The sequence below is a fragment of the Onychostruthus taczanowskii genome, unplaced genomic scaffold, assembly GCF_017590055.1.
Source record: "Onychostruthus taczanowskii isolate IOZ18803 unplaced genomic scaffold, ASM1759005v1 scaffold122, whole genome shotgun sequence".
In the NCBI taxonomy this organism is placed as follows: Eukaryota; Metazoa; Chordata; class Aves; order Passeriformes; family Passeridae; genus Onychostruthus; species Onychostruthus taczanowskii.
The window spans coordinates 1,018,227-1,031,095 of record NW_024498374.1 but is presented as its reverse complement, the minus strand read 5'-3'; the positions used below and the strand labels follow the sequence as shown (position 1 = coordinate 1,031,095).

The following is a 12,869-nucleotide window of genomic DNA, read 5'->3' as shown; positions in this document are numbered from 1 at the left end:
TCTGCCTGTGATGTATATCTGTACTGGTAGGACTGACTCCAGTTCTCTTCATTTTCTTCATTTCTAAGTTTGTCAGTGGTCAAAATGCACTTTGTGCTTCTTTGCCATTGTGTTAGGAACCACCCCTCAAGTACAGAATCAAGATATCAAAGTAAATTGTTAGTATATTAACTACTCAGGTGAAAAAAAAAAAAAACCAACCAAAAAAACTCAGTCCTACACACAAATCAGATTTTTTACCTTTCTTTTGCTGATTAAGGTAAGTAAATTTCTTGCACACAACATGTATTTTCTTGTCGACTAAAATTTAAGTAAGCTTCAGAATTTTTAAAATAAAGCTTGCCAATTTCATGGTAACTACACTTCCAACACTACAAAATAGCCTGGAGTACTTATTCAACATTGTATTTTGTGCTGAAAGGGCTACCAACACTCAAAACTAACAAACAAAACAAAAACCTCCACTATATAAATCTAAATATATTTTGTCAGCTATGTTACCCCTGTTTTACCTCTGCAAAAATGACACAATTGAGTTCATTAACCCCCAGGTGAAGTGAATTCCCCGGGCTTTCTACATTCTCTTGTTTGGACTTTGGAGTGGGTACCTGCTGCTTAGTCTAATTAGTTTCAAAGGGAGTGTAGAATCATTTCTCAAGAGTTTACCCTGACCCAAAACATCTGACAAGAAAATGTCAGAGATACAAAATAAGAAGTTATTGTAGAGTTGAATAGGATTTTTGTTACAGTATCTTATAGAAATAATGCAGATGAGGAAATGATGCTCTGATGAATTTTAAATTTTGATAGAAGATTTGCATGAAATTGTCATTCTTGTGGAAAGCAAGACTTGTTTTCATAGATAAGTTCCTCAGATCTTACCAAACATCTGTCTCTTCCCTTGTTCTGAGCAAAGCCAGCAAAATGAGTTAGAGCTGTGGGAGATTCCTCATGGAGCTAAAAAGAAGTGAAAATGTTATTATAGCCATCAGCAGCTCACTCCCCCAATCACTAATGGCCATTCTAAGGTCTATCATTGTTTTGTTACATTTTTTCCAATATGCATCACTCAGAGCAGTGTTCTCCTAACCTATCTTATAACAACTTATTTATCTTTGCAAGGATCTTGTAACAACTTACTTATCTTGGCTGAGTTTGCCTTAAGGCTTTTCAGGCGGGAGGGTTTATCTAAAGCTTTTTAGAAACGAAAGTAGGTTCTGTCCTTTCAGGGATTGCAGTAAGTATTAAGTCTCTTTCCTCTGTTGTAATATATAGTTAGTAACCATCTATCCAAAGTCTCTGTTTCAATCACAGCAGTTCTGTGATATATTTCCATTCAGATGTGGATATCTTTGTTGCCAGTAATTCTGCTCCTTATTGTAGTTACTAACTTCCTGGTACAGGCATATCACTTTAATACCCAGTTCTCTCATGGTACTCTATTGTCATTACTATTATTATTATTATTATTATTATTATTATTATTACTACTACATCTACTACTATTATTACTATTATTGTTGTTGTTAACATCATCATCATCATTACTGTAATTTTTTAACTTATCTGGTTCTAAAGCATCTGTAAACAAGATGTTATACACCATTGTTAATCCAGAAAATGAATAAGTTAGGTTTTCTTTGAAGGAATAGTGACGTGTTACTGTTACAAGCAAATACCTTTCTGTGTGTTTTGTGATCTCAACTGTGGAAATGCTTTGATGAGGGTCCAAAAAAAAAGGGAAAATTGAAGTGTGGTGTGGGTATTCTGAGTTTAAATCTGACAGTGATGAATGCTGATGGCTTCTCAATGGCCGTTCATGTCTTGGATGGACATACTCCTTGCTGGACAGTCAGGCCCAGAGAGTGGAGGTGAATGGAGCTACATCCAGCTCCTGGCCGGTCACAAGTGCTGTTCTCCAGGGCTCAGTGTTGGGACAGCCCTGTGTAAAGTCTTTATCCATGATCTGGGTGTGGGGATCAAGTGCACCCTGTGTCAGTGTACTGATGACACTAAGTTGGGTAGCAGTGTTGATCTGCTGGAAGGTAGGAAGGCTCTGCAGAGGGATCTGGACAGGCTGGATTGATGGGCTGAGGCCAGCTGGATGAGGTTCAGTAAGGCAAAGAGCTGTGTCCTGCCCTTGAGTTGTAACAGCCCCCTGCAGTGCTATAGGCTGGGGGCGGACAGGCTGGAAAACTACACAGCAGAAAAGGACAAGGGTGTGCTGGTTGACATCAGCTGAACATGAGCCAGCTGTGCCCAGGTGGCCAAGAAGGGCAATGGCATCCTGGCCTGTGTCCACAACTGTGTGGCCAGCAGGACCAGGGCAGGGATTGTCCCCCTGTACTGGACACTGGTGACACCACACCTTGAATCCTGCATTCAGATGTGAGCCCCTCAATTCAAGAAGGACATTGAGGCACTGGAGCATATCCAGAGAAGGGCAGTGGAGCTGGTGAAGGGTTTGGAGCACAAGTCCTGTGAGGAACAGCTGAGGGAGCTAGGCAGATTTAGCCTGGAGAACATTTTTCTCATGGGGGGACCTGATCGCTATACAACTACATGAAAGGAGGTTGTTGCAGAATGCGGGTCAGTCTCCACTCTAAGATAAGAAGTGGCAGGATAAGAGGAAATGGCCTCTGCTTGGGCAGGGGAGGTTTAGATCTGGTGTAAGGGAAAATTCCTTCAAGGAACAGGTTGTCAAGCATTGGAATAAGCTGTCCACGGAAGTAGTTGAGTCACCATCCCTGGAGGTATTTAAAAGACATAGACATGGCATTTAGGGACTTGATTTAGTGATGGATTCAGCAGTGCTGGGTAAGTGTTGGTCTTAAAGACCTTTTCCCACCTAAATAATTCTACAATTCTAAGAAAGAGTTGTCACATACCAAGTAGACAGGAATGTACACTAAACCCTGATATTTAGAAGAAGAAGGTTAGGACTTGCAAATTTGGAAAATGTAGAACTGACATTTCCACTTTAAAGTAGATGATGTGTTTATGATAGTATTTAATTATCTGGTCAGAATTGTTGCAGGGTTTTGCTTCTTCTTCCCATGCAGCCTTCTCCTTGATGCACAAGGATCAACATAGAAGGAGGGCAATATCTGACTGACAGAAAACAAAAACCTATCAATTTTGAAATTTGCCTGGTGTTATAATTTGCAACTGCATTTCTTACGCTTCTTCTCTTTCTTCTTCTTTTTTTTTCTGTTTGTCTTGGTGGTCTCTTTCCTTGACGTTTTCCAAAATATAATTTATGATAACTGGTGTCTCATAAAGCTCTGGTAGTGAACAGCAGGAACTTCCTGAACAGGGAGAATACATGCGGTTCTGGTGATATGAATTGTACTGTGTGTAGGTAGTTCTTGTGGCTGGTTTGTACCTAGAGTGTTTTATGAGGAAATTCTGGCATTTACCAGTGACTCTGTTGGTCTGGGGGTTTGTGTAAGAGGACTCGGATGCTGCCTATCTTGGCTCTGTCACAGGTGAGCATCCTGGTGCTCCACGGCACTGCCAGTTGGAGCTTGCCGTGGGAGAGGGACTGGCAGAGGGCAGGGTAAATGAGGAACCTTGCTTCTCCTGAATGTTCAGTGGTTTTTTTTACTATAGCATATTTGTATTTAGTTTTTTTTAAGCTTGTAGAAAACAGTACTGCAATTTACTGAGTATTGTAATTGTAAATATGGTTGCTTTTTTTATAAGCCACCTTCCCCTGTACTCTTGAGAGAACTTATCCAAGCCTAATTACCTAATAACTGTATCTTCCTAGAATGTGTATTTTCTGGATCTATTGATTTATATATATATAGAGAGAGAGAGAGAGACAAAGAGATTTTGAAATCAGCATCTAATATTGTGTCTGTCATTAGTGGATGTATTTATTCTTTGTATTACTTTTTCCTGTTACTTATTTTTAAAAGCATTTCTTGTTCCTGCTAAGTTTTTATAATGTCATTAACTTGGCCTGCCCTTTTTTTAGCTTTCTGCCTGTTTCTTTTCCTTTCGCTCTGTTGATTTCTTCATTTCTCATCCAGCTTTGTCTTAACCTCCAATCCTTTGAGCAGTGTCTCAGGAAATTGTATTGACCGCTTCCTTTCATTTGTATTTTTCAAAGGAACTGTTCTTGCACATTGTTTCTAATCTTTCAAGGACTAGTCTGCTCTTTTACTGAAAAGAAGTTCACTGTTTGCTCCCACTAAATTATGTTCCCAGTTTTCTGGGAAAAAAAAGTCAGTATTTTATTTTTCACATCAAATGGGTTATATATGGGTTATATATGTAGACTTAGCCACAAGTCTGCACTTAGTAGTAAAATATTAGTTGGAACTATAAATGTGTTTTCAACTAGCTTTCTAACTGAAGTGCTCTCATCTTTAGACCTATGTGGTAGTATTTTTAATTAAAATTAGTAAACTGCCTTGCAGTGTAAGTTATAGACACTGTCATGAATTTCTGCATACATATTTTCACTGATGATCCAGGAGTCATTTAACCTATTGGGCTTCCCTTTCATCTAATTTATCCTTTGCATAGCTTGAGATTACTATGATAGATGGATTTGTCACTCATGAGATACCAGGGGAGTTTTAAGCTCACAGGAAGTATCCTTCAGTCTTGAGGTTCAGAGGTCCCTCTGTCCTTCTTTTTTTTAAACTCTTGTGACTTTACATTATCTTTCAGATAGTTCAGTCGGAACTTCTGGATCTTCGTTGGATTATTTTGTCTTATAATACCTGTAGTCAGTATTTGTTCCCTTTCAAGCTCCACTGCATGGATGTCACTCTTACTGTTGACTTCTCTTTGATACAGAGTGTGGGAGTGTTAACTGGCTGGTGCTTCATATGGAGCATCACCTCTGTGTTGTTGTGCATGTGTTTGCACACTTCTTGAAACTTTATACAGGTTTTTAAGTACGTTTGATAACCTTGTTCTATTCCTACATATGTGAATACTTGTGGTAGTAATGAAAAGTGGAAATTCTTTTAGAATTAATCCCAGTTAATAACCTCTAACAAGCCTCACTGAATAAGGGAGTGAGTTTCTTCATAGTTCTTCACAATGTATATTATAAAACATGATTGTATCTGCTATTATTTTAAAAAAGAAAAGCTTAATCTTTCAAGTCTCGTTCCTTTGTCTACTTGGTTTTTAGCTAATGTGTTCTTTTGATAACCTTTTTATCATTTCATTGGACTGTGTAAAGCAGTTCAGGCAAAGCAGGTTAATAGAAGAATATAGACTCTAAAATGTTCTAAAAGATGTGGATTTTGGTCCCAGTGGAGACTGACACTCTAGCCTACTTACTGTAGCTGGAATGTATTGATTTTCTTTTCCCCCAGTTTAGCTGCACCACTGAATTAGGTATTGTGAAGCATCTTTCCCTGTGAAGAGAGGAAAAACTGTCATGAACTTTTTCACCCTAACAGTACAGCTTTTCAAACTAAACCCGATTGAATAGAAAAGTCTGTAAAAACCCTGTAACTCAGCTCCCACTCTCTTTTCTCCCTTTCCAACAGTTCTTCCAGAAACCTCAAGAAAGTGTGATAGATTACTGTAAGAAATTGATTTTTAAATCTTTCTTCATTAAAACCAGCAACAACAACAACAATAATAATAATAGTAATAATAATAATAGAAAATGATGCATTTCTGTGGCATGATCTCTGAAGGTTAGTGAAGTGATCTTGTTCAGATTTTCAGCAAGATGTTCAGTTACTGTTATAATTGGCTGATGAGTAGGTTTAGGCCTAACTAGAATGCCAGTGTTCGATTTCACAGTGTCCTCTGTGAAGATATGTCACCATTTACCCTGGCTTTAGTGACAATTTTCTAAAAAGGAAACTCATGGGAAATCATTATGCTGTTTATATGTCTCCCTTGTTGGAGAGCATTATCCTGTGATATTTTAGCACTGTTTTCCACTGCATGATGGCATCTAGCTAAGGTTAAGACAGAACAAGTCCCTTTGCAATTTTGTGACTATATTTTACTTACTGAAAGAGAAAAGATAACCGACAATTAAGTATTTCAGATGTCACTGAAAGAACATGTGCAACTAATCAATGACATCCTTAGGGAACATGATTTTATGAAACTGATAAGGTAGAAAAATTGAGGATTTTATGATTTGTCTTACATAATAATAATTGCACCCTTCCAATGAAAAAGACATTTCTACTGATGTAAACATCAGACTTTCCCTTGTGTTGTGTTATGTTGTGGGTTTTTCTTCTGAAGCACCGAGTAGTTCATTAAAATGTGACAGTAACAGATAAATACCCTTTACAATTTTCTAAGAAAATATGGCACTTTAAGTTCAGCTGAAATCAATGAGTTGAAAAAGGTATTTCTGGAGTCACTTCCCAAATCACTTGCTAGAGGTTGTATTAGGTTTAGTTTTGGGGGAAGGGGGAGTTTTATTTAGTTTAGGAAGGAAATACACATCCTGGGGATTTTTTCTTAAATTAGCTTACTTCGTACTCTGGAGCCCATATTTGAAATTCATTGCTATGGTCTTGATAGAAATTGGATGCAACAAAAATTCACATTACAAAGAACTAAATATGAGTGTTTATTTCTCTGAAAATATTTATCTTTCAGTTTCTGACGGCAGAGCAAACAAGATAGCTAGTCATGCCTACAAGCCAATATCATATATTCACTTGAACAAATCCTGCAGTTGAGCATATTACATCACAAATTATAGGTCATGGTTGAGAAACTTTATCTGCTGGTTCCTTTTCTGCACACCTATCATGTAAAGATAATCAGATTTGCAAAATATGTATTTCTTACAAGTTTTCAAACAGAAATAAAAATCTGTTGTGTGATGGATTGTTCCAGGTAAATTAAGCCAATTATAATAGCATTTCTGATTTAAGAGTAATTTTTTTAACTTAAAAAGGAAGCTGAGAATGCTTACTTTTTTCTTTTTTTTTTTTTTCTAGATCCACACACCTAATACATTGTGGCTGGTTGGTGCTTGGTTTTGTGTTGGTATTGGTTGGTTGGTCAGTTTGGGGTTTGTGTGGATTTTGTTGGTTTCTCTTTGTTTTGGTTTAGTTTTGTTGTTGTTGTTGTTGTTATCAGGGGTTTTTTTTTCCTTTTTTTTTCCCTTTTTCCTCCTTTCCTTTGGTTTCCACTGTGTATTTTAAATGGCAAGATTATATCCTCACCCCTTGTTGAATCAAAGCCAATGTAGTCAAGCCAGAAGATAATTTGCCTCCTATTAATATAATTAACTTGTAACTTAATATTTTTATTTTTAATGCTTAAAAATCCATGTCACATTACATTACATCAGTTGCAAAATCCTCCTTTGGTCAATGCAGTCATTCGTTCATTCATAAAGTTCTGGAAATGACAAAATTCCCAATCAGCAGAGGTGGTGTATAAATACAGTGCAGTGCAAAATTGCCTTTGCTTCTCTGCGAATTCTACATTTTCAAGTTTAGTGATCACCAAAGCAGTGTTACTGACCGCTAACAAACTGTGTGGTATTACACACTGAAATGGGTACTGTTTGCTTGCATCTTTTTGCGAAAGTTACTTGGTCAGGCCAGGATTAGCAGGGCTTGGCTTGACTTGATACATGTTGTGCGGAAAAAAAAACCAAAACAAAACAAAATAGAATGAGATATTAATCTCAAGTGAGTGGAAGTAGAAGCAAATAGGCTTGTAAGACCTGTCAGTAGTTTTCCTTTTATAACATGGTATATCCTTCTGTTCTTCCCTGCTCCATTCAGCAGCTTCAGCAGGCAGCTCAGCTTTTAGAAAAAGCTGTCAAGAGTTGTATGTATGAAGTTGCACATAAGCACCAGATGCCCTTAAACATATTTATACAACTTTTTGCAGATGCTCATCACATATAATTTAGCAAGACGGTTTTATTTGAGCCAGTTATACACATTTCTATGCAATTCACACACTCTCTGAATATGCATCCACCTCCACACCTTCTTTTGTGCATAACCTGAATGCAGAACGGGATAAATTTTTCAGCAGCAGAGTGCTGATTTTGCAGAATGCAAACAGAGGGGCATTTTTTAATGCAGCATGATCATATAGAGGTGAACTGAAAGGCTTAACACCAACATCTTAGACCTCCTTGTTTGTTACATCCCTTAAAATCTAGAACAGAAAAGTTCAAAAGCTGCATTTTTCCCTGATCTTTTTTTCAAACATTTTCGTGATGACCTCAGCTGTTAAGAAAGTATAGCTATAGCCTCTGAATTCACACTTGCAAATGTAACATAAAAAAAGAGCCAGTTCTCAAATACATTGGTTTTTAAATGCTTTTAAGACCATTCACGTCTTATGTAATTTTAATATTAAACACAATAACCAAACATTACACAAATAACCAAACCATTTGCTATAAAACCTGCTATAAAATCTAGATGACTTCTAGATGTCTCTTCCAACCTTTCTTTTTTTTGTGATCCTGCTATCTTCTATGTACCAGTGTCTCCCTTGTGATATTGTAATGTAAAAGAATACACACACAGGAATAAGTTAGCTTCTGAATGTAAGAGTAACACGTCTTTCCAGACTTGTTTCTTCTCTATATTTATTTCTTCTATCATAGGGTGTGAAGGTGAACAGGATGAACATGGAAAGCTTTGCTTCTAGGAGTCAATTTAATTTTAAATCCAGTGAAGTTTCTTCCATGCATACATTCACTTCAGATCAGGCCTTTTTGATGGAAATCTTTTTAAGAAAGCTTATGGCTTCATTTTTCTTGTGAAGTACACGTTTTCAGAATGCATGTCAGAATGAGCAGTAAAGAAATAGGGGCTTTATCTTTCAGGTGAGACATTGGTTGAATTTATGAACTGTTTTTCTTTGCCTTGTGAAACTACAGATCATCTCATCAAGGGAAAAAAGAGAGGATGTAGTCTGGCCAATATGTGGCCGTTGTATCACAGCTGTGGAAGAATGTGGCAAGTGTGGCCAGCAGCTGCGTGGTCAGAGCTTTGTCATTCAGAGCCGTAGTGCAGATGCATGGAGTATATTGTAAGCTGACCTGTCAAGCCAAGCAAGGAGTTTCCCTTCTTGTCTTTTACCAAGATGTGCATTAATAAAACTGCACAAAGTGAAGACTTCTTCTGCTCATAAGCCAGATGGTAGTCTTCTATGAGGTGAACATGAAAGCACTACGCTGAGGCTGTTTTATTTTATATTTTAAATAAACACAATTTTATTCACAAATGAGCATGCCAGTAACTTAGTTCCAGAATCAGACATTTCTGCTTGAGAAGAATAAGGTAGGCACCAGTGATGGCAGGTGAAAAAGAATGTGGTAGCATAAGTGAATGTATTTCTAAGTGATTCCTCAAGAACTGTGGTTTTCCTATTAAAAGAGACATTCCAAAATAGGTGTAAAAAATGGATAACTGAAAAGTAGTGCAATAGAGAAATGTTTTAGTAGCTTGAATGGAACTGTGCAATATCTAAAATATTTTTTTAAACTTGGGTTTCTATTGTGCCTTTTTTTTTACAGACAGTCATTTTAGAAAATGAAGAGCTCCCTAAGATTTTTCTTGATTTTCTGAATGTTCGTCATGTACCTACTTTGCCAAAAGCAGAAAGCTGTGGGTAAGCTCTCTTTTACTGAAAAATATATGGAGGCCAAAGGGCCCATATCCACTCAGTGCTGATGCAATTCCATTGACTTAAAATGGTCTTGCTGCCAACTCTAACACTGTAAAATAAATGGACATTAGGTTCATGTTAAGTATGTTTATATATCCCCAAAAGGTCGTAAAATAAATCCAGCATGTTCAACAACAGAAGGGAAGTTTAATGTAATATTCTTGGAAAGCAAAGGAGAGCTTAGATGAGAAAAATATTACTTTCTTGTAGATCATGAAGTATCTACTGAAATGTAAGATATTCATAAGCACTCAGTAAAATTGCCCAGAAAGCCTTTGCATGTTTTTTATGAACATGTCTGCAAAAAATAGTGCATCATTCCATGATTGTATTGTGATCTCACTCTGTGTGTTCAAAAATGAGGTTCTTTCATCTTTCTGATGATATTACCTCAGTGACCCGATTGCCCGTCCCCTGGGAAGGGTTCCTGACCAGAGTGGCATAAGGGAATCTTGGTGTGATGAGTGTAACAGCTACAGAAATACCCAAACCAGTGTAACTGGAAGCTCTGTTACCATCTGCAGCTGTGAGCTTTGTAGGCAGAATTTCTTCTGCTCTGTAACATGACGTGGTTGGTAGTGCAGAAGCATTACCAGAACGTGCTCCCCAGAAAGCCACATGGTCCTTTTTCACTTTGGGGCAGCCTGTTTGGATCCACAGCAGTGAGAAGGCAAACTCACCTGAACATCATTTTGAAGCACTCTTGTCTTTGGAAGTTTCTATCGCACAGGGCAGTGTCCAGAGTGTCCAGAAGCTATTAGGCTTGTACTTTTCACTTGCAGTTAATGACGTCAGCCAATGGAACTACACCTCAGCACTTCACAGATAGATGAAAATTAATCTGCTGCAGTAAAATGGATGCTGTCATTTTCAAGTAGTGATGGCTATAAAATGATACAATCTCTCATGTGTATTTCCTTATGTGGCATTACGTGGCCACTGACCAGAAGATTGCTCCCTTTGGTGATTCTTAAAGGATTTTGGGGTTTTAATTGTAAAATTAATTTTGTTGTAACCAAAGCTTCCTGTCACTTTACTTGCAGCTCTTTTGATGAAACAGAATCTGAAGAATCAAGGTGAGCTTAATTTCTACTCTTTATAGGGCAGCTGATTAATAAACTACTTAAATTATTGCCGTTTATTTTTTCCTTGCAGCTAACAAATTAGAAGTAGTTTAGCATTAAAATTGTATTTGTTAAATATTTCCATCAGCTGTGCTATATCTATCCATTTTTAGTGTGGCTTGAACATCCTTATGCTAGTGTTGAGAAATTCCTTACAAAACTGACAGAACACTGCCAGCTCTGAAATATATCTGGGAATGTATTTTTTGTAGCAAGAAGATTTAGCAGAAGAAATTAAAGATCTGGGTTCTTCCCCATGCATTTGATAGAACTTCATCTGCATCTGGTTGCACTACTTGGAACGTATATTACAGAGCAGCATGGAGAGGGCTGGGGGAGGCTGTCCATGTTGTGGCCAAGGGCGAGAGTCAAGCCTGGGGGGGCTTCGAAGGGCTTCTCTCCACTGTGATGGATACAGCAACTGCTTTGGGGGCTGTAAGAACATGTTGAGTTGGCTTGGTGGCCTGGAGAGCCTATGGAGCCTGGTTGTAGATGGCCTTATAGCCTGCATGACACCATGTGCCAGGGAGCAGAGCAGCATCAGGAGGTCTCAGAGCTGCAAGCCAGTCCTCCTGGATGCAGCCCCTTCACTCCAGCTTGACATGGAGGGTTTCACTGTATGGCTGAGGAGTGGCGAGCTTTGCTTCCCGGAGATGGAGCCTGCCCTTCTGGGCAGCGCTGGTGTGTGGAACCACTGCATGACTCCTGGCAGCTCGACCACCTCACTTTATCAAAGATAGTTTGTAGAACAGTCTGTTTGCTGTCCCTTGATACTGACATCCCTGTTCTTGACCTTTCCAGCAAACTGTCCCACCAGCCTGTGCTGCTGTTCCTAAGGGATCCATATGTCTTGCCTAAAGCCAACGGTAATCAAATCTGTCATCTGTTAACAGCATTGCATAAACTACATTATGATTATGAATACCAGCCTAGTCAAATGACACTGGTCCAAAATCTAATAACCTGCCAATAAAATGATATTCTTGTGTAAGAAACCATTAAAACACTAAGTGGAGTGGCTGATTTGTAAAAGGGTAGAATTTTCCCCCCAGTTGTTCTCTCAGGCAAACCTACTGAGAATTCAAATCAAAAGAAGAACACTGCTTTTCTTGTTGTTGACCCTTTGGCTGTTTTGCCTGAAGGATTTGAACTTGGAGGCCCAGTCCTTTTTAAGTGCTTTTCCCCTAAACACCAGCTGATCTACTGCAAGCATGTTTGTATTTCCATTTGGATTCTTGGATTATTTTTTCTTATCATTAATAACCTCTATAGCTTTTTATGGGGGAAAAAAAGTGTACTTTAAGTGTAAGTGATGTATTTCACAGGACATTTACATTAGACTTACGTGGTTCAAAAGAGCATTGGAAATTGTTACAAACGTCAATATAAAAAAATTCTTTGAATTAATAAATCAGAGAATTTACCCTGTCTCAAATTCAATGTGTGCAGGGAAAAAAAGTACCATTTTCAGAGTGGGTTCCTCTTGGCTTTGTCATTTTACTTGTTTGAACTTGTTATTTCTAGTAAATATTTTATATAAAAATGTAGTATGCTTTCAGAAGAGCATTTTCGCCCTGAACTGCATATTAATTCTTTTTTAATGTGGCTTTTTTTTTCATTTTACAAAATTCTGTGTAGAAATCAGATTCTCACATTGCCTTAAAATCCATTAAATTTTTAAGAATAAATTTAGGAAAGTACACAGTTTTGCTTTTCCTAGATAGTAGAGTGTACTTCCTTGATATTTCTCAATAAGTTTACAGATACTTGAGGGGAGGGCATAAGGAAGGCTAAGCCAATCTCTTTTCAGTGCTGCCCAGTGATAGGACTAGAAGATAAGGAACATTTTCCCAAGCTCACACACAAGTCGTCCAGAGCAGTATTGGGTCCCCGCTCTTGCAGACACTCAGAAGCTGCCTGGCCATGGTCCTGGGCAACTGCCTGCAGGTGCTCCTTCTTGAACAGGGGTTGGGACCATATCACCTCCAGCAGCTGTTCGTGGTTCTGCTGTTTTTTCAAGCTGTTTACCAAAACCACAGGGACAAGCTCATATATTTTGAGATGGTTAAGCAGTCTCTCTTGTAGGCA

The 12,869-nt window shown here is 38.1% G+C and overlaps 1 protein-coding gene across 4 annotated transcripts in view; it reads left to right on the top strand.

Moving 5' to 3' along the window:
* Positions 1–12,869, top strand: part of SNX24 (sorting nexin 24) — an 88,704-nt gene that overhangs the window by 71,638 nt on the left and 4,197 nt on the right. Inside the window, exons 4-7 of one of the 4 annotated variants that reach the window (XM_041395991.1) lie at positions 6,951–6,977; positions 9,506–9,600; positions 10,701–10,733; positions 11,583–11,647. In XM_041395991.1, coding sequence (XP_041251925.1) covers positions 6,951–6,977; positions 9,506–9,600; positions 10,701–10,733; positions 11,583–11,647 — 220 coding nt within the window. Of the gene's footprint in view, positions 1–6,950; positions 7,014–9,505; positions 9,601–10,700; positions 10,734–11,582; positions 11,648–12,869 lie in introns of all 4 variants that reach the window. The other 3 variants (XM_041395990.1, XM_041395992.1, XM_041395993.1) reach the window with 3 other exon arrangements.